Source organism: Corythoichthys intestinalis, chromosome 3, assembly GCF_030265065.1.
Source record: "Corythoichthys intestinalis isolate RoL2023-P3 chromosome 3, ASM3026506v1, whole genome shotgun sequence".
In the NCBI taxonomy this organism is placed as follows: domain Eukaryota; kingdom Metazoa; phylum Chordata; class Actinopteri; order Syngnathiformes; family Syngnathidae; genus Corythoichthys; species Corythoichthys intestinalis.
This window is the reverse complement of record NC_080397.1, coordinates 23,358,441-23,385,506: the sequence shown is the minus strand read 5'-3', so window position 1 is coordinate 23,385,506 and position 27,066 is coordinate 23,358,441. Positions and strand designations below refer to the sequence as shown.

Here is a 27,066-nt window from a genome sequence, read left to right as displayed (position 1 = left end):
TAATTGCGATTAATTACGATTAATTAATTTTTAAGCTGTAATTAACTCGATTAAAAATTTTAATCGTTTGACAACCCTAGTTTTTTTTTTACATCGTGTTTACTCTGGTGATTGAAATAAATAACCTGTTTTAACAAAGTAAGGAGTAGAAAGTCCAATTATTTGTTTTACGAGTACAAATGAAGTACAATAACAAAGTACTTATATTACTTCATTCTTTCTCACTACTGTCACTTTCTTTTTCGGATTTTTGATGTGTCAACTGTGCTACTGCCGTTAAAAACAACACCATATGCTTTAAATTGACAGCCTAAAGAGGCCTTTTTGTTGCGCCTCTTGCCCATAATGTTCCCAGGTGTGAAATTTGGAGCCTGTTCAAAGGAATAGTTCAGAGGTGATGATAATAAGACAGACAGGAAAACCGCCCAGCTCTATTTTCTGATAGTACACGTCATATGTTTTGCTTTCGACCTGCCCAAACTGTGATAGGAGAGCTTACAACTCAGCAGCTTCCAGTTGATAGGCTCAATCTTGGAGCACCTCTCTTACTGGGTAGAGAAGTGACACCGTAGGTACTTTCTTAAATGTGATGATGTTCCTTTTAATGTCTGTACAAATTGAGTAATGGCGAGTTCTGCGCTCTGTGGCAGAAGTAATATTCCAAGCCTATTAGCTGGGGCCTCGACCGGCCCCTGCACGGCGACTGATTCCATAATGATAAAGGAACAGATGAATAAGCATTTTGTTATCATCTCCATTGTCACATCCCCACAGTCACAGCCTTCTATTACAGTGCTAATAATAGACATGGTCCTTATCACCTCAATCATTGTCAACATAGCAAAGTGAGAGAAAGGAAACCAGGTGGCTGTCCTGTTCTGAAAAAAAATCTTATTATAAATGTATGAAGTAACAGATTTTAATAGAGTATATTATACTCCAAATTGAATTTTTAGATTATAGACTTTTGTGGTTTGTCAATGGCTGTCTTTAATGACAAAAGAGAGCTAACGCTTTTCAATTTCAATGCCATTCAGGATACATAATGGACTAACATTTTCGAGCAAATGCACACCTCTGAAGACTCACAAAAAACCTGAAATATTTTTTTGTGTTTTGATTTTTCCTTTTTTGTTTTACTTAATCAAAAGGACGACCGCCATTTTGCGTATGCAGCCCAAGAAGTATCTCACGAAGTCAGATGGCAGGATTAAGTCGATTTATTAGTTGCTATTTTTTTATGGCTTGTTTTGATATCTAAAAAACAGCTTCGATTACAAGTAATGAAAGAATCATAAGACAAGTATATTTATTGGAACCGTGAAGGAGACTTAAATTCAAAGCGGTGCCACTCAACATGTATTTCTGATCTTATTACTTATGTTGCGTTTTAAGTGTGCATTTGCACCCCACGTGTGTTCTGTTGTTTGGGAACTCGGTTTTATTGGAATGTGCTGTTTAGTTATTTAGAGTGCCACATATTGAGAGTGAACTATGACCAAGGAGATAGATCAGCCACAGCAAGCAGGGTGCCTATAGGGTTCGTTTGTAAATTAATTTAAAGGGAGCACACTCCAAACAGTCTTGGAACACTCGCACTCTCAAAGTAGTGTTAGGGCTCTGGAATTGAATGTCTGAACACACCCTAAATTGTCTCTAGGTGAGTAGGTTACTATTGATGAGCCAATGTGAAATTAGTTATATTTTGACTAATTGATCTAGTATATGCTGTCATTTACAGTATGTAATGTAACTTGGGCGCATTGTTGTCTCCATGCTACATACAAAAATTTGATGTTTTCCTGACTATTATTTTTCTTGCTGCATACTACCGTAAGTACATAATCCAAATAGAATAGTGTGTATTTTCTTTTATGATCCTTTCAAGTTTGCTTAGTTGCTATTTTGTCATCTATAGGCAATAAAAAAAAAAAGAATGTGGGTGTCAATTGTTTATGGAATTTTGCGGCAAAGCTTGTTACCTTTCCCTGTAAATGGCAAAAGGTGGGCCTTATTGTATTTTTTATTGCTAAAGGAACATTTGTTTGAAATCAGAGGTGGAACACTGTGCTTGAACATATTGTGTATAACTATAGAGGTTCCGCCAATATACCATAAAACAAGTAGGAACCATTTTTAACACTCACTATGGAAACAAAGAGTGAAAAGACCAAAAGTCATGTCTTGTAAATATTTGATGGGCAGCACAACAGGAACACAAAGCCTGGAAAATAAAGTATATGCGTTAACGCAAGGTCAACGCGTGGGTGCTGATTGTTTATTTTAAGGTGAGTTTCTGTCAGGGATTCCTGGTAAAGATGGAGTTTTAAGGTAGACATTGGAGGAGGAGAGTGTTGCTGCATCAAAGCTCTGACTTTCAAAGCCACAATCAATGTTTCCCTCTAGCAGGTGCAGTTGCCTTGATGGTTAGGGAGGCCAGTTGGAGATTAGCTGGGAGTTGACATGTTTGGTCAAAACAACAGGCAAAGAATGAGCGATTGCTTCATATGATTGCTTAGGAAGAAGGAAAAAGAATGATTTCCTCTTTTGGTTTCTTCAGGCATCATCTTGACAAGAAACACCTTTCTTTGGAAATGGAAGGAGCTCTTCAAGTTAATTTGTGCTATTGTTTTGAAAACCTTTTGTGTTTTTTAGTGTTTCTGTCAGACACTGTAAATCTGCTGTTGAGGCAAAATATTGCCCTGGTCAGACAGCAAGAAATATTTTGGTCTCCTGAGTAGCAGTGACATCTCTATTACTGAGATAGACACTTTAGACAGAAATGTTAACCACTACCTGACGCTCCTGTCGAAGAGATGGCAAAAATTGATACATGTTGTAACTTTGTACTGCATCTCCCAACTTCCGTGCATTTCCCAACAGGCACAAGATGGGCCTGATCATCTTAGCTGGCTTTTTTAAAATTATTAATATTGTATAAACACAGGGAACCGCATAAGTTGAGTACACTTCATTCCCTATGCAAAAAGTCATGTCAGTTGAATATTCTGTATGTTACAGGTTCATATTTATTTCCTTTACATAATGATGTTCGATCAGTAATATTCCCAATGTCACATTGTCAAGAAACTTGATTTTTATTTTGTTTGTCTGGAATCTCTTGAAAAAACTTTTCTTGTCTGCTATGAATAATAGAATGAGAGTGCTAAACCACAAGGTGAGAGATTGTCAAAATGACAAGTCTCTCTGATGATTTGGCCTTTTAATCTGTAAGACACTGAATAGGTGGGTCATGGGTCTCAGAAGCTTGACAGAAGAGGGAACTGATGCCACTATTCTGTCATAATCAGCTTCAATCAATGCTCGGAGACGGCTGACGTGAGATGCTAATGTGCATATAGTATATACTGATGTGTGTACTGTACATATGGTTAATGGTTTTAAATCTTTGACTCATGCCCATTTAGCTGTCCTTTGAGTTTTTTGAAGGTAGGTTAAATTCAATCTATTTTGATGTTCGTAATGACCTACAGCATCTTAGCACTCCAGTGTGAAATCATTCAAAACCGTTGAGACCTTATTTTGGCATTCAAAAGTCGAATAGGCTCAAAATCTGTGTTGATCATTCTTCAGATTTTCAGGTTCAGACCACGCCTTCCCTGCATGCATTTTGCTACACTTCAAATCACAATCAAAACTGAGCATTTGAAAAGAGCAAACTTTTCAGTTAAAACCTATTTTACCGAGCTGCTGTACATGATGTTCCAGCTGCTGACGTCATAAACAGATTCTTAAATTCGTAGTCTTTGTTCTTATCAGCATTGTTTTCGTCAACAATGACAATAACGAAATTTTTTTTTCATGACGTCCTGATTACGAGCTAAAAATGTGGCTTTGGAGACGAGAACATAATAAGACAAATAATAGTTTATGTCTGATGAGACGAAAATTTGACATAGTTTCTGTCATATGTTCAAGTCGCTTTATTTAAAAAAATGAGGAGATATCCAAGAACGGTTCCACTTCTGGGGGACACTGGAACATCCCTAGACTCAAAGAAATGTATCGTAATACAAAAGTGATTTGGGAAAAAAATTCATTAAAAAAAAAAAATCAGCAATATCCAAGGACCGATCTACATCTGAGGAATCCAAGACTACCACAAGAATCCAAGGACCGATCTACATCTGAGGCATCCTAGACTACCCCAATACTCGAACCAAAGTACTCTCCTGAAATTCTGATGTGTGATTTTATTTCACAGATTGTTTTTTTTAATGCCAATTCAATTCAGTGTCCCTCTAAAGTGGACCCCTTCTTGGGACTTGCACTCTGAAGTCACCGCGTTGTATTACGGTAATGCACATAATAAAAACTGATCCAAATGAGGAACTGCTAGCTTGACTTCTTTGTTTCTTGTGGAGGCTGGCCTGACCACAGTAGTTTTACCAGTTAGCAAATTCACACAGGTTAATGCTATGCTAATTCTGATGCAGGTCGGACTTTTAGTAGCAAAATTAGTGGTGTTTCCCCAACCTCCACAACATTGACGTCTTTTTACATCACCTACAGTGGCTTGTGCTGACCGAAAAAACTTCTAATATAGACCCTACTCACGTGACGTCACAGCCACGCCCCCGCGCCATGTTGTCCGTATACTCGTCATGTTAATGCATTAGCGCTTCGTAAATTCCTCCTATTATGGCGTGTTTTTCTGCTCGTTAACATTAACCCCTTAATGCCTAAATTTTTTTCCAATAATAAAAAAAATAATTGGGGTGTGTTTTTACTTTCAAATAGATGCTAAATTAAATTGAAAGTGTTAATTTGAATATAGCCCATAAAATAGTCATACATTTAGGTATGATGCCGATTAGCGACAACAGGCAATAAAGGAAAACAAATGGCAAAAAAGGCACATACCGATCTCAGGTCTGAACACACTTTTATCGCAAATTTTTCACTGCTTGTGAAATTCTGAAAAACAATTATTGTTTTTGTTTAAACACAGATGTACATCACATTTTTAATCAGACTAGAAGACATATGATGTAAATAAATAAATAAATGATGATTTTTATCATAACAGGCAGGGCACTGGCAAATGTGCTGGCAACAATCACCCCTCTATTGTCAAACCATTTGACTGCTCTTATGCAGACATTGTCCACAAGAGCCTCTTGCTCTTCAAATGTCCCTCTTCGCTTCTTCTTCATCTATGAGTCTGCACTGAAACAGCACCCACGCAGGCGATTGTGCTGCACGGTCCCAAGTGCAGGTATGCCCTTTTTTGCAAGAGCAACAAACAGATCTACAGATGAGAACCAGTTATCAAAGAACAGCAGGATGAATGACTTGTGCAAGCTTGAGCACAATGTTACCACTGGCTCCTATGTCTGGTTGGCCTGGTACCGGATCTATTTTCCCTGTGAATATGTCAAATGAGTGCACCAGACCTCTTAAAAAATAATTCACATAATGAAAATAATTCACTTAATAATGGTAGAGTCTATTTTGTCCTTACAACATATGGGAAGACAATCCCAATTACCCATATAACTGAACTCATTATATCATGCAAATAAGGTGGCTTAAAAGTTAGTGGGGACAATTTGAGCGTGCTGAAAAGTTGGTCGTGTTATGTCCCTACCATCCAAAAAACTAAGACAAAATTTAAAAGGGCTGCCAAAAACAACACAGGTTGTTATGGACCGCAATAATGCTTTTCAAACTATTGCCCATTTGATTTTAAAAATTGGAACACTGGGCAGGAAACTTTAGTACAGCTCTAAACCGTTTCGATTCCTATTTCAGGAACAGGAAAGATGTAGTTCATTGAGACAGAACTATACAGATGCTAAAAAGAGTCCCAGGCCTTGTCTCTGACAATGTTCAAATGTTCAAGTTTAGTTATGTAGCTAATATCTGAAACCGTAAGATATACATGTAATAAATAACAACTATTAGGGTTACCTTACCAATCAGAGCTTCTATTGCACAAGTGGCATTGCGTGAAAACATCTAAGAAAGACCTATCAAATCAGCTGTGCTCCAACTTGCTGATATAGCATTGCCCTTAACTCCCCCCACATTTTCCTGGGGCTGTGTCATTTCAGCCATTTAGACAGCAGAATGTGCCAGCCTCATCAAGGTGCTCAGGCTTTGCCCTTTTTAATAATTCATCACCAAATATGCAGGGTGGAGTAAAGGTTTGTCTGAAGCAGCTTCCCCTACAAAGCATGTTTCTTCTAATTGGAGTGACACGCAGGTCCCTCTTGGTGATGCCTAAATGTCATTAGCGAGGGGGCCAAATGCCACGTGCTGTTTGAGGTTATAGCATTGACTCGAAATGGCAGTGTGAAATGTGTTTCTTCTGACGTGGATGTTGAGTTCCAACAGTTGTTGGTGTCACGTACTCAAACACAAGCCTCAGCTATACACGCTTGGTGCTTTGCTATTTCGTTTGTTCGATTTTTCACTTCTCGGTTCGCAACATTTGGTTTTTGCCTATCCACTCAACACATCACAACCCAAATTAACCCATTGAGTTTGAGCACCATGTTGCCTTATACAATCCCCAGACCTACATAATGCAACACTGTATTACCCACAGTTCTTTACTTGGTGCTAATTAGAGATTATACAAATGCTCACGCTTGTAGACACAGAGGCGCGTGATGCACACAGGTACAAACATGCAAATACACTCACAGTTCCATGGAGCGATTTAATTACAAAGTCTAATTCCTCTGTAGCTGTAAATTATTTATAAGGCATGTTGATAAAGTCACATTGACCTTCCTCTAATGACGCGCCTCACATACACACATGTACTGTTGTAAAAAGTGCAACGTGCTGCCCTCTAAATTGCCCTCCAGCTGTGACTTAGCACTGTCCTGACTCCTTGAAGGTTGCATTCATTTTAATTTTAAATACTGTGTTTTTGATTACCAAATAAAATGGATGCTTCAGCACAAGCAGTGTATTGGTTTAGTGGTTTTCGTATTTTGCGTATGAGAGTCCCTCATCTCAGCATTCTTGCATTCAACTCAAATGGTTTTGTACAAATGATGGCCACTGGCAGAGATTACTCTCAGATCCTTGCTATTTTCTTACACAAATCAATGTGTTTTCCCCATTTGGAAACTGTACACACAGTACAATTGTATAAAATGACAGCTTGTCAGATTGGACAGAAGGCGTCAATGGTAGTGGGTGTGGAGAAATAATCCTTATTGTTCTGTGGTAGAAGCGTCAGATCCCACTTGTTCATGTAGGCGTCGTTTGCCTTCATGTTTCCGAGGCTTTAGCTCCATGTAAAATCGTCTAAAACACCTCAGCTGATATGTATAACCGTGGATCCCATTGGTAATTTCAATGCTATCTTTTCATTAGCACTTTGCAAGACATAAATGCAAAAGTTAAAAGTCTTCGGACTTCATTTGCCATATTCCCAAATTTTTGTCATGGAAGAAATGACATGTGGGCATCTTGATAATGGACGGAAAAGAATTCTATGTGTTCTGAATCTGAATAAATGCAACGGGAAGTGCAGTCTGTGGAGATAATCTGGTATCAGTACCAAGCCTCTCTTGTGAAATTCTTCATCAATTTGTGAATACCTTGGAATTTATCAAGTCAAATGATGCTGAGGTCACACATTTCTTTTGGGTTACCAACAGTTGAGCTAATCTCCCCCCAGTCTGAAGTCTGCTACTCTAAGATTATTGAATATTTGAATGATGATGAATATTTTCTTCCAGATCATTTATTTGTGTATGTTTGCTGCCTGGGTGATGGAGGTAAAACAATACTGGTGAGACTGGTGAAGACAGCCAATGTGGTTATCAAACCTACAGAGCCTTAAGTTGTCAACAGCCTGCATGTCTTGCATGTTTTGTCTCCCTTGCTGTGTCTCTCACCTTTCTGTGTCTGGGCCATACTTGTCTCCTGACATGACTCAATGCACATTGTTGATTATAAACTGCACTATGGTGATAAGCACAATCTCATTTTTTTTCAGTGATCCTTTGTCTAAAGCGACAAATGCCAAAGAAAAAAACAAAACAAAAGGAAATGTGTGTTATGCTTCATTTATTTCTTACTGTGTCAGTATACACATTGATACAGTTAGATTTTAATGTACCCAGCCCTTTGTTTGAAAAAACTGCCAGCTTGTAAGTTGCGCCCAGTCTAAACGAATTAACCTGATTCTTCGTGACAGTTTTGAGAAAGTATTGTTCAGCACAGTTTATAGAAAATCGACTCCACTCTAAAGTTGACTTTTGCGTGAGGCTTAAAAACCGGAGTATGTGCTGGCGTTTGATTCTGTATGCTTGGATATGCATGTTGGCCTCATTGTGACTGCCAGAGGGCTGATAGCAGGGTGTGGGGTTTATAGTGTACCCTCTCCGCAGCCTTGCTTTAGACCTGGGAAGCCTCGATAAGACACCCAGACTCTAATGCTGCTAAAAAGACACATAGAGAGCAGAACAAAGAGATAGGCTTGGGAGGGGAAAGACTGTAGGAAGGTGTAGTTGGGCTCATGAGGAGGTTAAAAATAAAACTCATCCGCTCGTTGGGCTTCACTCCAAACCATACACTTTCTTTCTCTGCCATTACATTAAAAATCCTCACAATCCTTTTAGTCACAGCTGCGATGGGGAAGCCCTCAAAGTGGAGACAATCAAGCACAAGCTGGTTTTAAGGGTTAATCTTTGTTGGTGGGTTTGAAATTCAGTTAAATCTGTCTAAGGGCATGTTTCAGTCTTGCCATTGGCAGTTCTGTTCACTCACTTTTCAAACTCTAGGATATCCCGAATTAGATGGCTCCAACATGGAGTGATATTTTGCCTCATAAACCTGTCACAGTAGATATCGTTTACTTCTTTGCCTTGCAACACTGTGCCTCACAGCAATGGTGCCTCACTTAATTCTTCAGTTTGATGTCAAAGTTCAATATGGAATTGCATTTCCACTGAGGCACTTAAGTCGAAAGAAGTCATCAATTTTTGAGAGAGATGGCACACAACCTTCACATAAAACATGGGAAAGCCTTTCACAGACATTTCCCTATTCTGGGCCTCAATGAGCTTCCTTCAGTAGAGTGAGCACATGACTGAGGGTAAGTCTTAATTTTTGGAGTCATCATGCTTTTAATAGAAGTGCAAACAGTTCAAGTGGACAGGCTTGTGGTGGTGCATATTGAGCCAAAGTACACAAAAAATTTTTCAGACCTCTGCAATCTGTGATTTAGTCTAATTCTAACTCCAGAATGCAGTAATTAGTCATCCAATCAGGATAGGAGAGCTGAAGACCACATCCCAAATTTCCTGAACCTATTCAGAGTATTACCCCTTATCAGATATTTTTAAGTCTCTCCTGTTTGGGAGACATACGCATAAAATGGTTTTCTGAAGGTTTGTAGACTTGTGAAAATTTTAACATTTGCTTCAATGCTTGTGTAACAATTGGATAACGATTGTTTGAACATGAAGAAAGGATACGACAGATGGCTAATGGTATGTTTATATGTTGAAAAAAGTGTGCTGGTCCTAAAAACAAGGATGGTTGATGGATGGTTAAAGTATCAGGGTGAGTTGCAGGCCAACAGTGAAGACGTGATACACTGGGTTTGTTTTTGATTTGGTCATGGAAGACTACAGGAAAGTGCTGGTATCTGCATGACACGTTATTGCCCTATCATTATCACTCATGCTCTCTTTGTTTACTTTTTCCACACTTCAAGGATAAAGTACAATCAAAGATATCATAGCTGTTTTCCCCCCTCAGTGAGATGTTGAAAGAGGGAAAGAGAATCTAGGCTACTGCACTAGGATGAATTACATCTCTGATGTTATGCAGTGTGCCTGGATGTTATTTCTGGAAGGAATTACTTTTTAACATGCAGAAAGTGTTTCTATTGGACTTAGGTAAAACTGACATTTACTGTATTTGTAATGTAACTTGACTTGATTAAGATAACTTAATGTTTTTTTAGAATGCTGACAACATAAACGTGATGCTGTCCCATTTTAAAATGACCCAGCATTTTTGTTTGGCAATTAAAAAAAAAGTATAAAAGTTTTTCAATTATTTACACCAAATAGCACTCCTTCATGTATGCTATTAGTTACCTGGGAAATTAGTTACTGTGTTAAATTTATGTTAGAGGTCCACGATAATTATCGGTCCGATAATTATCGGTCCGATAATAGGAATTATGACATCATCCCAATAAATCCGATAACAATATATGTTATCTGGGCCTATTAATAATATTTTTGGCACGGTGTCGGATTGGGATGTGTGCGTCTGTTTCCACTCCTTTTTTGCCAGTATGCAAAGTTTTGTTACTGTTCTAGAGGACATACTTTTCCTTCACGGAGTTATAAACCTTACTATGGCAATTTGCAAATGTTTGCATTTTCCAGTGTTATGTTTTGGTTATTGATAGGCTTGCCAGGTTGCCAGGTTAAGAAAGTTGTTTCATAGACAAACATGACAAAAGTCTCCTCTCCTCTCCTCACTTCTCCAAATCAATCAAGTTTTACCTGCTGACAGAGCACAAAACCTGTTTGGTTTATTTTTGTTTTAGATCAGTGCTCATTGTTCAGGAGAACACCTCGTCAATGAGATTGACTGATTGATTGTGATTGACTCAAATTATATTTATTTGAAAAAAATAATATGGCCACTTTATTTGAAGTCAAAACTGTTCTTGTCTTTGTTTTGTAGTAATGTTCATGTCATCATGAAAATTCTGGTTTGGTCAAAGGCAAATCTATGCTGAATCAACCACCAGTATTTTTGACCTACAGGTGTTCAAAAACTCAGGTGAATATACATTGAAAAATTATATATATATTATCGGTTATTGTATCGGTATCGGCCTTTAGGAGCAGGAAGTTATCGATATCGTTATCGGTTTCAAAAAATGGATATCGTGCACCCCTAATTTATGTAAAACCTTCAAGTGCGGTATGTCAAGGATTTTTTACATGTTTGAAAGATCAGTCATGTAGAGAAGTTTTACTTAATATGACAGTTTGTTGGTCTTACCAAAATAGCTAGACGTTGAAGCATTTCCTTCAATATCGAATATTGCTACCTGCACCTTTTTGTGTTTATGGCTAATAACCTGGTAAAAGCATGTATAGTCATATCAGGGTTGCTTGATTGAGGTAGGCAAGCACTTCTTAGGGCTGCAGCTATCGAATATTTTAGTAATCGAGTAATCGACTGAAAATTCTATCGATTAATCGAGTAATCGGATAAAACAAATATATTTTCAGGTGAAGAGCAATTATAGATATACATGAGAAAACAAGACATTTTATCATTTTCAGTCAATCAATGTCTTTATTTTTGATGTATATTGTTGAAAACAGCCAACAATTGCATCTCAGATGTAACTAGAATTTTAAAAAATGACTAATTCACTGCTTTCACTCAAAAAACCTTTAGATCTTATTTTTAAAAAGCATATATATATATATATATATATATATATATATATATATATATATATATATATAAACACACCTAAAAATGCCTTTACGCTTGATAACACACATCACTTAAAAGTTAGGATTTTTTTCCCACGTTTTTCAATTGAATTTCTATTTGTGTCAAGCCATTTTTAAGTTCTAGTTAAGTTTTAAGTTAGTCTAAACTGTAAGTCCTGATAGGATTTTGAGTTTTTCACTGTTCAAAATAAATGTATGACACAGGCTGTATTGGAGCACATTAGGGACTAGTGCTACTTGGTGTTTTATCCAACAATGACTACTTAGCTAAAATTGATAGTTAGCATTATTGAGTTTTTATTTGACACCCTCATCACTCCACAACGCTATGTTATGTTAAAGCTTGTATGTAAGACACGTTAGCCACGCATCGAAAGTGGTCTTAATTAATTGAAACCTAGCCCTTCGCAGGGCTAACGTAAGGTGAGCTAGTAGTGACAGTAACGTTAATCTTATATATTAGCGCTTAGCGCTCTTAGCGCTTAGCGCTCTACTGCTTTAAGATGGCGGCTGTTTGCTAACGCAGCCCAGACGCCTGTCAATGTGCATCTAGTTCAACATACATGTGATCTCTATGAGACTCATTGGACACTACCTGCAACTAACGTAGCATGTGCGGGCTAGTATTTAGCAACGTCGGCGTCGTTTGTAGCGGTTGTCGGCTGCAGTAAGTTTTTTTTTTTTGCTTCTTCCTCTACGCACGTGACATCAGCGCGTTGTCCCGCATTAAAAATAGTCCGAGCAAAACGTGATGCTTAGAGCTGTCAAAATAAAAGATTACTCGAGGTGAATAAAATTACTCGGATCAGTTTTTAAACTCGAGTTACTCGAGTTGCTCGAGTATTCGTTTCAGCTCTACTTCAGACCATGATATAATGCACATTTGAAGTATATTATTTCCTTTAATTTGGTTTTCAGAAAAGTGGTGTCTATACTTTAAGTTAAACAAGGCTGTTTTACCATTAGATTTAATTAGGCTCTCTCATTTTCTTTCCCCTTATTAGTGTCGACTCGCTGAGTGTCAGCCTCTGCAACCAACCATCCTCTAGGCAACTGCAGTATCTGCATCACCGAATCTGTCTTTAAAATAAATGAACATTAAAATGTTAGTGAAAATTTCTGTGGCCTATGAAAAGGTGTAAATGTGAAATAATTGCACATTATTGATACAAATCAGTGTGAGCCCTTGCTTTTTCATCTCAATTTGCAGCTCCAGGTCTGACACCTAATACAGACTGCAGGCTGATTAGAGGTGGCGCTTTCACATGTAACAGAACCTCGCAGCCTATTTGGAGCTCATTATTCTGCGAGTCAGTGTTCAGTATTGTGCTCTTCCTGCAAGCAGTGGACCTTTCTGTATGGGTCATTTCTTATTGAAGTCCATCTGTAGCGTCAGTATACCACTGCTACTTAGCAAGTGTTCCTCTAATCATTGTGGTCCGTTTACTCGTAAAGCTGGTGTCTGTTAAAGTGAACTCTAGTTAACATGGGGTTAAATTAGGACGAAAACAGGCACTCAAACAGATTGAGCCCTGTACGTCTATTCATCAACAACTTAATTCCTAGCCTTGACCTCCAAATAGAAGACTTAAGTAATCCAAGGTAAGCAAACTTTGAAAAAGACTCTCAAGTTCATGTGGCATCATTAAACTCCACTTCTCACTGATATTCTTTTCTGTGAAGTTTGAGGATCTTTCATTTCGCGTCTGAGCGATGCACCGTGGAGTTAATAACCCAGCCAACCTTTATGTAACCATCATTCACCGAGATAGTGTAGTGTGATATCTGCTTCATACTGTTAAACCATTACATACAGTATCAAAGGGTTTAATGTGATCCGTTTTGTAACAATAGAATTTAATAGCAGATATAGAACAGCGTGTAGAGAATAGGTTAATAGGAGACATCCTATAGAACAGCCAAACTAAATTTAAAGTGCATGTGACACGAAAAAGCTTGTTTATTTCATAATACACGCGGCATTCAATTCAATTCAATTCAATATTATTTGTATAGCCCTAGATCACAACAACATTGTTTTATGCTCCTGAATGATATGGACCGCTTGGATGTGTGTGGAAGCGATCGCTATATTTATTTAGTTTTTTGAATCCCGCGCCATGAAAATGAGTGACTTCCAGCTTCGGTCTTGCATTGAGGAGGAGGGCGCTGTGACGTGTACGGTAGAAGACGTCCTCTTCACTATGCAGCGTACTGTTGTGTCGAAGGATTCAGCTGTTTTTGCGTATTAATACGTTTATTTTTCGCATCACGCCAGCCAAACGGCTGCAGAAAAATCATTCTGTATGAGGGAGAGGCGTATGCGCCTTTATGGAGTTTCAAAAGGTTCCCATTCACCGTGGATATTTACTGTGGGACCATTGGACTTACGAGGAAGTGAGTAAACATCTTGTTTTGTATTATGTCAAATACGAATACAGCGATTACAAAGTAAACACTACAAACTTTCTTTAAATAAAGGACTACTTACGTTTGATCATTGATAGGCATGTAAAAAGCTCTCCTCATGCTCATTAGCAGCATGTTAGCTGCACAACAACTGCAGCCACCCTCCTCCGGGGAACGAACTGTAAATTGCTCTCCACCGGGCGGTTTGCCGATCCGAGAAGACAATCGACTACCCAGTCGTCATGTCAATAAATCCAGGCTAGTTATGTGTGATTTTCCGCTTCGAAGACTTTGAAACATCACTCGGTTCGGGTTAGCATTTCGGCTAGCTGTCACGCCTTTTGGTTTGTTTACATTCTCCGAAGCCGGGGAAGGGAAATGACATATGTCCGATTTAGGTGTCATAAAATATTGTTCGGGAGGTGCAACAGTAAAGGTGAAGTCGACAGTTTTGACCATTATGGAGTAATTTTGCCATGTCCTGAATAAATGCATTTTTATTATTTCATATTCCATATAGCACAAGACTGTTATTTGTCATGACCATGCCATTTATTTAGCAATTGGGGAAAATACTTGGATAAAAAGAATATCCTGTAAAAATATTGAAGTAAAGAGACAGAAACAATGACATTTTGCAGCTCTCTTCGTCGCGTTTTCCTCGTTGTGAATAGTTTCCCCTCGACGGGCTGACTGGTCCTTCTCAAGCCATTTATATCGCTATTGGGGAAAAATACTTGGATAAAAAGAATATCCTGTAAAAATATTGGAGTAGAGAGACTGAAACAATGACATTTTGCGGCTCTCTTCGTCGCGTTTTCCTCGTCCTGAATAACTCCCCCTCAATGGGGTGAATAGTAAAACCGATGAGCCCAGTCTACCGCTGACGTCATCCACCTGTTGGGGACGCGAAAGCCCTATAATGGTAGGCGTGGCTAACCGGCAGATTAAAAGACTAATTTCTCGTTATCTATGCTTTGCTAAATTGTTGTATATAGTCGAATCGTCTCAAAATATGATTCTAATTCACATAATAATGCCATTTAAGACTTTTTTTCTCCTGTCGTATGCTCTTTAAGTTCCAGGCTCCGTTTTGATTATAGTTTGCTTCGAAGGGCCTCATATACTGGAATGCACATATAAACAACAAATTGATAGACTTTTGAATTCAAAAGGTAGTTTGAATATAGTTAAAATTGTTTTGTAAAAAAACTGCTACTTTATAACAATTTCTTGCAACATATCAGTGTTATGGAAAAGAAAAATGTCAAATTGAGATATTTTAGCAAGAAACATGAAGTAGATGCACATGATTTGCTTTCGCAGGCCCATGAAATGATACACTGGGCTGAATTTGGCCCCTCGGTCTTGGCTTTGACACCTTGCTATACAGTTTTGTTTCATTCTTATGTGTGATCATTTTCTTTAAGTATGAAAATATAACATTTCTTATGCTAATTTAATGGCAAATGACACTCTGATGAAGGCGGAAGTAGTTGCTGAAACTTGTCAGGTAAATAAAACAACCTAAAATAATTGTCTATGATAAAAGAAATATTCAACCAATCTATAAGTGTAGACAAAATGAACTCAATGCAACTATTAATGACAAATGATCTATTCATACTTCATTTCAAATTAAGTATAGAACAACTTTAATGTTTCAATTTAGACACTATGTAAAAGCCAAAAAGAAGAAGTTGAAGGTAGAGGAAATTGCAGTTTATTTTTTGTACAATAGATTTTTTATTTTATGAGAATAGGGTAGAGTGTTTTTTTTTTTTTTTTTTTTTTTTTTTTTTTTTGATATTCATGAAGGGTTTTGATTACTAATAACTACTTACACTATATTTTATTCAATTAATTAAATTTAATGCTACAATTGAATAATAGCAATGATTTCAACTGTTTTTCCTTACATGCTTTGTACAGTAATACCAGTTTGATTAAAAATTCACTATTTCTAAGACAAAATTGAATTGTCTTTTTTTTGTCCTCAACATTGATTGAATTCCGACATGGCTTGTACCAGCAGTCACCTAGCTTAAGTAACTGTGGTTTTCCTCTACCCTGCTGGGCCTCTTTCACCAGTAGGTGAACTGAGAGTGGGGAAATCTCATTTTGCCTGACTGAAGGTGTAGCAAAGAGAACTATCATAGGCCAGTCTCAATTTAATTTTACAACAAATCCTGGTCTAGCTGCGGGAGCCAATGATGTGTGTGTACAGACAATGAGGGCAGAGATATGTTCAAGTCTGTCCAGCATATTTATGATCCGAGACAATCAGAATGAATTACTTGCCAATTTTACACTGAACATTTTTTTTTTTTTAATCAACCCTGAGAATGAGTCCATCACATCCCCAACACTTATCTTTAACTCTGTTCAGTGCCATTTTTTTTAGACTGTGAAATTTGAGAGTTTTTTTTCTCCACTCTTCTCCCTGTATGTTAATGACACACTAATCTGTTCCTGAGCGGGTGCCTTAATGAGGGCGGCGCGCCCCTCACTCTGCTGGCTAGTGCCTGTTAAGCAACCATTATGGAAATAGCTTGATATCATGCGTCGGTCTGGGACCCGACTGAAATGCATGCCTTATTTCCACTTTCAAAGTTTTCCTCTCCCTCTTTAATAAGGCCGGGTAGTTCCTCCAAGGGATGAAGCGGTAGATAAACAAACATGGTAATGACGAGCGCAGGGAGAGGCTTTGCACATTTTAAGGTCTGTTCCTTTTAAGATTTTGAATGTTGCTTGTGCTAATAAATTGGCATATTGGAGATGTTGCTGGCCATAGAGTTTAAGTGACCCAAGTGAGGCATAACAACTAAGCCATTTGATTTACTATACATTCTGTAAAGTGAATCCTAAGATTTGTGAATCGATTCCTGACTTTTGAAGAACATGAGCACCTTTGTTTGCACCAGTGGTTATCTGGTTCAGTTGCGACATGCTGTTGGCTAGCAAGCTAGCAGGCTTGTAGCTATACCTGAAAAAGCAACACTGGCATTGCTGCTTTAGAGGTCCTTGTTCTTGGCCATGAGTGCACGCAGAATGCAGTTTCGTTCACAAAGTGGACAACTGAGATTCCATGCTGCAACTTCTTTATATTTCCTCAAGTCTTCTCCTTATTTGACTAAGTAATTCAAGTATGAAAAGCTTTCACTTGCCTGTATGCATTCATCAACATCCTGTACTTAGATTTAGCTTAAAATGAGAAATGGATGATATAAGACTAGTGTTGTTAATAACGGCGTTAGAGTGTAACGGCGTTACTAATGGCGTTATTTTTTTTCAGCAGTGAGTAATGTAATTAATTACTTTTCTTATCTTTGCAACATTTTTACCGTTATTGAGGATGTCAAGCCGTGTGTTACTTTGCGTTACTACGTTGGTTGAATGACGTGAGAAAAGTCTGCAAGAAACGGGGAGAGAGAAGATCTGGAGTAGGAAAGAGGGAGTTGTGACGCAATTGCAAACACAATGCTAGGCTAGGTGGCTCCAATAATAGCTGACTGTAGCCGACAGGCTACAAACTACGCCCACATGATGCTACGCTAGATATCACATGTATATATGTATATGATGCAAAATGATATACTTGCTGGCGTTGGTAAACAGCCGCCATCTTAAAGCAGTAAACTTCTGAGAAAGGCTCTGTTGTAGCGAACCTTCCTAGGGAACCTAAGTAACTTTTTATCTGAAATACTCCTAAATCGGCAAAATCTTGACTTGAATCTATCTTTTAAATAATGAAAGTTTGAAAACTTTCACATGTCGAAATTAGACAGAAGGGAACTAATGCAATAACGGGAGCAATTTTAACAACTTTAACGGTTGATTCACAACATAGAATGACTTTCAAAAATTGCAAAGGTTACTATCTATGTATCGCAATATCCATAATACCCCTGTGTCTAGTTAAGTTTAGGGTAAAGAATTGGCCGAGGGCGACTGTCCCAAAAATTATTTGAACTTCACATAGTGTGACCTATGTTTTTTTTTTTTTTCTTTTTTTTCTTTTTTGGAATGGAAAAAAAATGAGAAATGTAAAACCAGTTACTATGCTTTATTTGGTTTATTTAATTACTTAACTAATTACTCTTACATTCAGGTTACTGACTTACTAACTCAGTTACTTTTTGGGAGAAGTAATTTGTAACTGTAATTAATTACTTTTTTAAATTAAGATTTACAACACTGCCACTGACAAAACCATAAAAAGATTTACAAATAAGAAAAGATGTGATGGTTTTATTGATTTAGGTGCATCTAGGCCAACCTGGGCTAAAGCAGTGGCGGTGCGTCTTGGCTGACTGTCTGTCTTTTCCTTCACTCTCGAAATGAAACTGCTTGTGGTTTGGCATTTCCATGTCCTCTATCACTTGATATGCTCTCATCTTCAACTGAATTTATTGTAGGTTGAATTTCAATTACGATCCTTCTTTAAGGATCTTTCTTTTTTTGATTAAAAGTTTAAAAAGTGTGTTTTTTAAAAGTCTTTTTTAAAAAACAAAAAACAAAATATTAAACATCAATTAATGATTCTAAACTAAAAATGATATTTTCTTTAACAAAATATTAAACATCAATTAATGGTTCTAAGCTAAAATTGGTAGACATTTTGATTAATAAATATAATTACTTACCTTCCTTTTATGGCTGGGTTGAAACAAAAGCGCTTGCGCAGTGTCTGTAAACTGGGATCTCCAGGGTAAAACGGACAAATTAAAAATAGGCAGCATATTGACATAATGCTCTATCAAACACAACAGTTCTTTTGGCTTGAAATACAGCAGTTTATTTTAAAGAGGGGTGCAAGAGCAGAAACAGCTTTTTCAGCCTTGTCCTTGTTTTCCGCCATATATACTGTATTTTTCGGACTATAAGTCGCAGTTTTTTTTTCATAGTTTGGCAGAGGGTGCGTCTTATACTCTGGAGCGACTTATGTGTGTTGGGTCAGTCCGACTTCTCCTCGCTAACTTTTTAAAAAATATATATACAGTATATTCATATATTTACACTAAAACGATGTATGGATGTTGAAAAAAATAAATAATTTGGATAAAACGGAGAAAGCGCCTTGCATGCCTGTGCACGCAAACGCACGCAAACGCAGTGGCTCTATTTTCAAACTTTCCCTCCCGCCCTGGCGCCCTCCAAGAGCATCCTGGTATTTACTTTTTGATATGGAGCAGCCTAGGAGTGAAAAACAAACAAAAGACAGGGGAATTGAAAAGCAAACAACTGCGGTAGGAGTGGATTATGGAAAAGATTCAAAATGCTATACGGAAACCTGTGTTGGCTTCACTGAATGTAAACGAATGTGGCGTTTTCATCTCATACGAGAAATATATTTAACAAACTTTTCCAGCGTTATTTCGTTGTGTAAATGCATTTATAATGATCATAAAAATATGTAGACTATTTAAACATTGAGAAAACTTTTTTTTTCTGCCAACTCGAGGAGATTAAAATAAATGTTAAATCCACTATCTGCCTGTTAAAACAGACAAGCAAATATAAAAGATATAAATGTTTGTTGAATATCCATCTTACAGTCTTGTTTAACTGGGAGAATTCGTTACAAAAGAAAGGCTTTAATTTGTTATCATTACGCATACTGGACTGTCTCAGAAAATTAGAATACACAATATTCTAATTTTTTGAGACAGTCCTGTGTATATATACAGGACTGTCTCAGGAAATTAGAATACACAATATTCTAATTTCCTGACTGTCTCAGGAAATTAGAATACACAATATTCTAATTTCCTGAGACAGTCCTGTATATATACACAGGACTGTCTCAAAAAATTAGAATATTGTGTATTCTAATTTTCTGAGACAGTCCAGTATACAGTGCTGCTCAAAAGTTTGTGAACCCCCTCAACATTTTGGAATTTTCTATTATTTCAACCTGATTTCCTAATCAATCAATTCAGTAGGTTTTTTTTTTTGTTTTTTTAACAGTTGTGTTGTCGAGACTAAATTAAAAAGAGTTTTCATCAACTGATGTAGGTGCAAAATTGAACTGTTTGGTCACAACCAAAACCGCCATGTCTGGCGAAAAGTCAACATTGCATACCACCGAAAGAACCTTCTCCCAACAGTGAAGCATGGAGGTGGGAATGTCAAGATCTGGGCTTGCTTTTCATCCTCAGGACCTGGACAACTCCACATAGTCCAGGGAATCATGAATTCTGAGGAATATTGTCAAATCCTAGAACATAACCTGACGCCATCTGTTTTGAAGTTAAAGCTTGGCAGAAGGTGGATCATGCAACATGATAATGATCCAAAGCATTCCAGCAATACAACCAAGGAATGGCTGAAAAAGAAGAAGATTCGTGTTCTGGACTGGCCCAGTCAAAGTCCTGACCTAAATCCCATTGAAATGCTGTGGCGGGACCTGAAGCGAGCAGTTCATGCCAGATGCCCATCAAACCTCTCTCAACTGACTGCGTTCTGCAAGGAAATCCCCCAAAGTAGATGTGAGAGGCTGATTAGTCACTACAGAAACCGTTTGGTTGAGGTAATCTCTGCAAAAGGAGGCGCAATATCCTATTAACTGAAGGGGTTCACATACTTTTGCACACATGATATCTGAGTTTTTCTTAAATCAACCACTTTTGTTAAATAAAGAATGACAATATAACTATTTCTTTTGTTTCAGTCCATTATTTGGAATGTCAGTATTGTGGATTTGGGTATAACTTAACATTTAATAAGGTTATTTTAGTTTTTTTTACAAAAAATCTGACCATCGCTGTGGGGTTCACAAACTTTCGAGCAGCACTGTATGCACCGGCATCGTCACAAACGTGATCACACAAAACGCAACCACGCGTCGCATCCCCGCATTTCCTCCTCCTGAGTCCTCACAAATAAAACATAATTTTTTTTTTTTTTTTCGTGCTCGTGCCTACAAATAAAACAAAAAAATTCAGATTTTTTTCGGGCTTGGGCAAGCAAATCAAGTTAATTGATCGGGGTCAGGTCGTGTCAGGCTTTAATACCCGCGGGCCGGTTGGGTAGGGCTGGATTTTTTAGGCCAGGTCTAACTTCTAGCGTCATGTAATGTTAGCATACCAAATACACCTATTCTGCCTGTTGTTCTGTGTTTTATTTTTATAATAATTGCCTTTAATAATTGCCTTTCAAGATGACATGTCTGTTCTTGGTGCTGGATTCTATCAAATAAATTTCCCCCCAAAAATGCGACTTATACTCCGGTGCGACTTATATATGTTTTTTTTTCCTTTTCATTGCGCATTTTTTGGCTAGTGCGACTTATACTCAGGTGCGACTTATAGTCCGAAAAATACGGTATATATATTAGAGTTTGGAATCTTGGGGCACCTAACAATTCGATTACGATTCAGAGGTTACGATTAGATTATAAATCGATTATTTAACCAGAGCCGTGAGTTGAGCATGACGTTTACTCTCGGTCCGTCCCGAAGACCTCGCTGACTGTGCTTTAGTTCCACTTTACTTGGCATATTTCAATAATCGGAATGTGGATGTTTGTGAATAGTACTCGAATCTTCCACGGCCAAATCGCGAATAATCTAAGAATCGGAAATTTCGTACACCTCTCGTATATATACATGTATAGTGTATATATAAGTATTATTCTGATTATAAATGCTGTCAGTCCACTTTGTACCCTTTCCTCTTGCCCAAAGTCAGCTTGGAGCTCCACCTCACCTGTGATCATAATGAGGACAAGTGCTATAGAAAATAGAGTAATGCTTTAAATAAAGCATCATTTACATATTTGATCCACTTTCTCCTAAACTACCATATATTGGCTGTGTCAGGCACAAAATTGTAATGATCAGCGTCAAAAAGTGCTGAATATATACTAGACCATATTTCAAGTCTCACAGGGTCACATAAAAGATTAAGAAAGTGCCAAGTGTTACATTATTAAATAACTTCAATGACAATGTTCATAGTTCTGGAATCTCTGTAGCCAAACTGTGTTTAAAGAAAAACAAAAAAAAGGAAAAGCCACAGAGCTTTTATGAGTATAAGAAGAAGCTTGTTGCTTGTAAAGCCACTTGCAAACGTTCACCCGCAGCATTTGTCAAATGACGCATTGCGGACATGCTGGCTGGATGTCTGGTTTTTACCAGGGTTCTTTTTCTATTCAACTTTGACCACATGAAGGAGGAGAGAGGTTGAGGAGCTGTCAAATTTCCCTTAGGAAGGAGGGGAGATTTCCATGTGGGTGATGGAAGGGTGAATGTAGGGAGAACAAGTCATTGAGAATTTGTCAAGAAAGTTCAAAGGGATTGCTGGTTTCATTAAAAACAAACCCTTGTGGCAATCTCAGTGTGTGTTCGCTGTATACGTATGTTGTGTTAGAAATGGTTCAGAACTGATGTCACAAGAGATATCGTATATTACAAACCCAATCGACAATGTGCAAGATGTAAGTTTCCTTTCAATTTGGACCAAACAATTAATCTGTACATCTACAAAGAGATGATGTTCAGTAATCAGTGATTCTTCATTGATTGCTTGTTCAGTGAACAACAAAAGGCAGGAGTTGTGACAACACAACTCGAGGAAACACCATTACAATACACTTTCTCATCATCCTTTGAGTATCAGACTTTCCTTTATCAGGTATACTCACTTGCCCTGGCTCCTTTCTTTCTGGGAAGCCACCGACATCAAAACTGCCATGATGAATGTTGCAAAGAATGCTTGAAAATCATTTCTTAAGTTCATAAAGATGTGATGGCAGAAAAGGTTGGGACTTGGCGTCAGACTCCAAAGGAATAACTACAAAAGTACATATAGCAAATTTGCTCTGCGGTCATCCAAAGTGACTGGATAGTTACCAGATTTCAAGATGTGCATGTAAATGAGGGAGGACTATAGCATGTAAGAAAAAAAATCAGCTTCTCTCCTTTAATTACTTTACTCTGTTCTTTACAAATCAACTCTTGTTTTTCCTTTTCAACTAGGTTGCTTCTTGGTTGGGGGAAAAAGATCAATGGTGGTTTGGGTCATGATTTTTCTGTGGCTTTTTTGTGACATATTCGTTAAGAATGCTACAAGAATAAGGATGTGAGCAGAGACCACTCCATTATGAAAGACTCATAAAAGGTCAGTCAATACTGATTGTAAGTTTATACAAAAATAAGTCCTTATTTTTACACTTCCATTGCATTTAACAGTGTTTCAAAAATGTGTACACGACTTCGCAACAGATCTATTTCCTCTATTTCAAATTGGATGTGGGTGAACAATTTGGGTGTCAATTAGAATCCGGGAATAGATTCAATTAGAATCCGGGAATATATTCTGTTGGACCTCAAGGGATTCTGTTGTACTGCACACTAAAAGTTTTATCCCCATAAACCTAGTGGTGCAGAATTTGCATATAATACATCAGATAAAGCATTTTATTATACCCGATATAATGAACTAAGGATGATTTATTCCACATCTGTAATTTTTAATGCATACACATTATCAGTCGTGAAAAGGATAGTTCTAGGAGACCCCACTGCATAAATTTCATGAAATTGAAAGATGAAACTCATTTCTTTCAAGAAACTCAATCACATTATTTCCATAATAGAACATTTGGTGGTTTTTACAGGCCTGATTAGTGCCATGGGGGTATGTTAATGAATAACTTCTGAAAATGTCAACAACAACAAAAGACTTCAAAACTAGGGCTGTCAAACGATTAAAATTTGTAATCGAGTTAATTACAGCGTAAAAATTAATTAATCGTAATTAATCGCAATTCAAACCATCTAAAAGATATGCGATATTTTTCTGTAAATTATTGTTGGAATGGAAAGAAAAGACACAAGATGGATATATACATTCAACATACGGTACATAAGTACTGTATTTGTTTATTATAACAATAAATCAACAAGATGGCATTAACATTATTAACATTCTGTTAAAGCGATCCATGGATAGAAAGACTTGTAGTTCTTAAAAGATAAATGTTAGTACAAGTTATAGAAATTTTGTATTAAAACCCCTCTTAATGTTTTCGTTTTAATAACATTTGTAAAATTTTCAATCAAAAAATAAACTAGTAGCCCGCCATTGTTGATGTCAATGATTACACAATTCTCATGGGTGCTGAAGTCCATAAAATAAGTTGCACCCAAGAGCCAGCAGAGGGCGACAAAACTCCAAAAACACAAGTAACAAGTGGACATTGCACTGTGCTGTCATTTTAATCTGTTTGACGGGGCATGTGGGTTAATTGCGTCAAATATTTTAACGGGATTAATTTAAAAAATTAATTAGCGCCCGTTAACGCGATATTTTTGACAGCTTTATTCAAAACATCTCAAAAGTATTATCGGTTAAGTTGTCAGATGAATAAATAGTAACTTTGTGTTTGCTCTGGCTGCGGGCCCCTGGAGGACAAAGGGTTAATTATGTGGCCACTGGTCCACAGAAGAAAAAAAATGGTGAATGTTCTTCAGGCATGCCTGGAGGCAGCCTGTGCATTTATCTGCATCCTTGGCTTTCTGTCTTCCTGTCATTCTTGTCCTGAGCAGCCCACTAAGCGCAGACAATTCCGAGCTCTGTGTGTGTGTGCGTCTCCTGCTGTCATGCTGTGTACTGTACTGAATGGGTTCAGGGGAACAAGGCGTGTGAAAATCCCACCCATGCCTACCTAGTGACAGTCAGCTGTGGGTAAAATGGAGCATAAAACACCCCTCAACGAAACAAGGACTCTTTCTTGAGCAATACAGTACTTGCTGATTCTTTATTGTTATTTTATTTCATTAAGTGGGAAACATAATGAGCTGACTAATGGTTCCAGATGAGATCACTTCAACAACAGCAGCATCACTTCTCCTGCCATCTCGCAAGCACATACGTAGTTACATTAAAATCGTAATATACAGCTGTATAAGCCAACTGTCTTTAAAATGTGTTGGGACTCACTGTCGCAATGTAAATACCAAAAAAAAAAAAAAGCCATTTTGCTTGCTTGCTTAATTGTTCACACAAAGTTACTTGGATAGAATAAAGTGTCAGTGATATAAAGAAACACTAAGAATCGACAAGCTGTTTCCCACTGTGCATCTGCCTATAAATTGTATCCTTGGTTATTTATTTATTTACTTCTTGGTCATGTGAGATGCCGCAGACGGATGTGGCAGTGTTGACCTCATGGGAAAGACGAGTCTTGATTCCTCAATGCAGGATGTGGTGGAGTTTAATTTGAGAAGTGACCTGATAGTTCGCGGACACATAAGCAAATGACCACTGACCATTGACATGCTCTAACTAGGCAGACAGGACACAGGTGGCCTTATCCCTGGGCGGTAAAACCAATAAACAAATAAGGGGATGTGATTTGTTTAGATCCTGATTGCTGGCTTTTGTTCCTTATAAAGACCACCCCAAAAAACTGATTGATCTGAACATTTATCGTATTTTTCGGACTATAAGTAAAAATTTTTTTTTCATAGTTTGGCTGGGGGTGTGACTTATACTCTTGAGTGACTTATGTGTGAAATTATTAACACATTATTATATAATTTCACATGTTATTTTGGTGTTTTGGAGTGACACTGATGGTTTGGTAAACTTGTTAGCATGTTCTTTATGCTATAGTTCGCATGCCACGTTCGCATTTCGTTGTTCATGCATCATGTAACATTATCATACTGTACACTTATTCAGCATGTTGTTCTCTTTTGTATTTTTATTTTAAATTGCCTTTCAAGATGACATTTCTGTTCTATGTGTTGGATTTTATCAAGTAAATTTCCCCCCAAAATGCGACTTATACTCCGGTGCGACTTATGTTTTTTTCCCTCTTCATTGTACAATTTTGGACTGGTGCGACTTATAATTAGGTGCGAAAAATACGGCAAATAGTTAATGTAACTGGTTCCATTCCTTTAAAAAAGTTGTAATGTGCTCTCACAGTGCAAAAACCAGCAAAGGAGATGATCTCATATCCACCTGCCGTCTAGGTTTGGGTTTGTTCTTGTGTTTTGTGCTCTTACCTCTCTCTGCATGTACACAATACACATATGCCCTGTTTTTCCACTAATTGGTTCGTTGTATTCATAAGGGAATATGCAGCAAGAAAAGGGGAGGTTGTTGCAGTCAAAGCCGATGCCTAACTAAATGTCTGTGCACAGCTGGGTTATGGATGGACAGCTCAATGATTGCTTGTTAAAACAACCTGTCACTTAATGCATGAGGTGAGGCAAAGCCGCAACAATAAACGAATATATAAAGCCAGGGTGCATTCATTGTGATTGTGGCAAGAATAGTAGGTACAGTGAGGCAGAACCACCTTGACATAAAGAAAGACCTCCCATCATCTGAATGCAGCCTGCTGGCAGTTATTGTGAAATGGTGTATAGTGTGACAGGAGGCAGGTCATGGGCAGTCAGTCATTGCAGCTGTGTGATGTGTGCGTGTGTGTGTAAGTTTGAGCTTAATTGTGGGTATCAAGGTGCTATGGTAGTGCATGTTTAGTAATGCTTCTTTTTTTTTTTTTTTTTTTTTTTTTTAGTTCTACCCAGCGTTTTGTTTTGTTTTGTTTTGTTAGGCCAAGGAGAAATCCATACATTATCATGTGGATTTAGGGGTTTTCTTACTTTTCTACGAGAATAATGTTTGAATCTTAACTCTTTCAGTGTTATTGACACTGAGTGACATCCAATTATGTGGCTCTTTTCATCCTTCTGCTGCAAATTCAAACGTGTTTGTCACTTCAAGTCCTGTCCTGCTTTAGTATTGATTGAAAAACAGTAACTCCGGAATAACTAGTTGTTGGTTTTCAATGATAGTGCACAAATTATGTGCTTATCCTTATCTAGAAGAATTAATGAAATGATTGGTTATTTTGCATTGATGGCTATACTTATTGTCTGGCTCAGAGTATTTAGTGCATTTTTTCATCTTCATGGTTTTAGGAAACTAGTAAGATATTGGTTTTCTGATTTCCAGAAATGTAGGGATTTTTAGTTTCCTGACAAATTTGCCAATGAAGTTAATCGACTGCCATTGTGATTGTGTTTATATGTATGAGTTGATGTATGAGCGACAAAGGTACCTTTTATGTTTTGTTGTATGATACAGTTCTGAACCTAAGACCTTCCTGCAATGACCCAGCATGTCACATTTCTCATTTTTGAAGTGT

At 37.6% G+C, this 27,066-nt stretch overlaps 1 protein-coding gene across 2 annotated transcripts in view; it reads left to right on the top strand.

Annotated features, from left to right (window-relative positions):
- The window catches only part of commd10 (COMM domain containing 10), a 61,393-nt gene that overhangs the window by 27,312 nt on the left and 7,015 nt on the right, over nucleotides 1–27,066 (top strand). The window contains exon 6 of one of the 2 annotated variants that reach the window (XM_057832886.1): nucleotides 22,880–23,003. The exons of the other annotated variant lie outside the window; for it this stretch is intronic. Within the exon in view, the coding sequence (XP_057688869.1) occupies nucleotides 22,880–22,927 (48 nt within the window). The 3' untranslated portion in view covers nucleotides 22,928–23,003. Of the gene's footprint in view, nucleotides 1–22,879; nucleotides 23,004–27,066 lie in introns of those variants that run through there. 2 annotated transcript variants of the gene reach the window in all.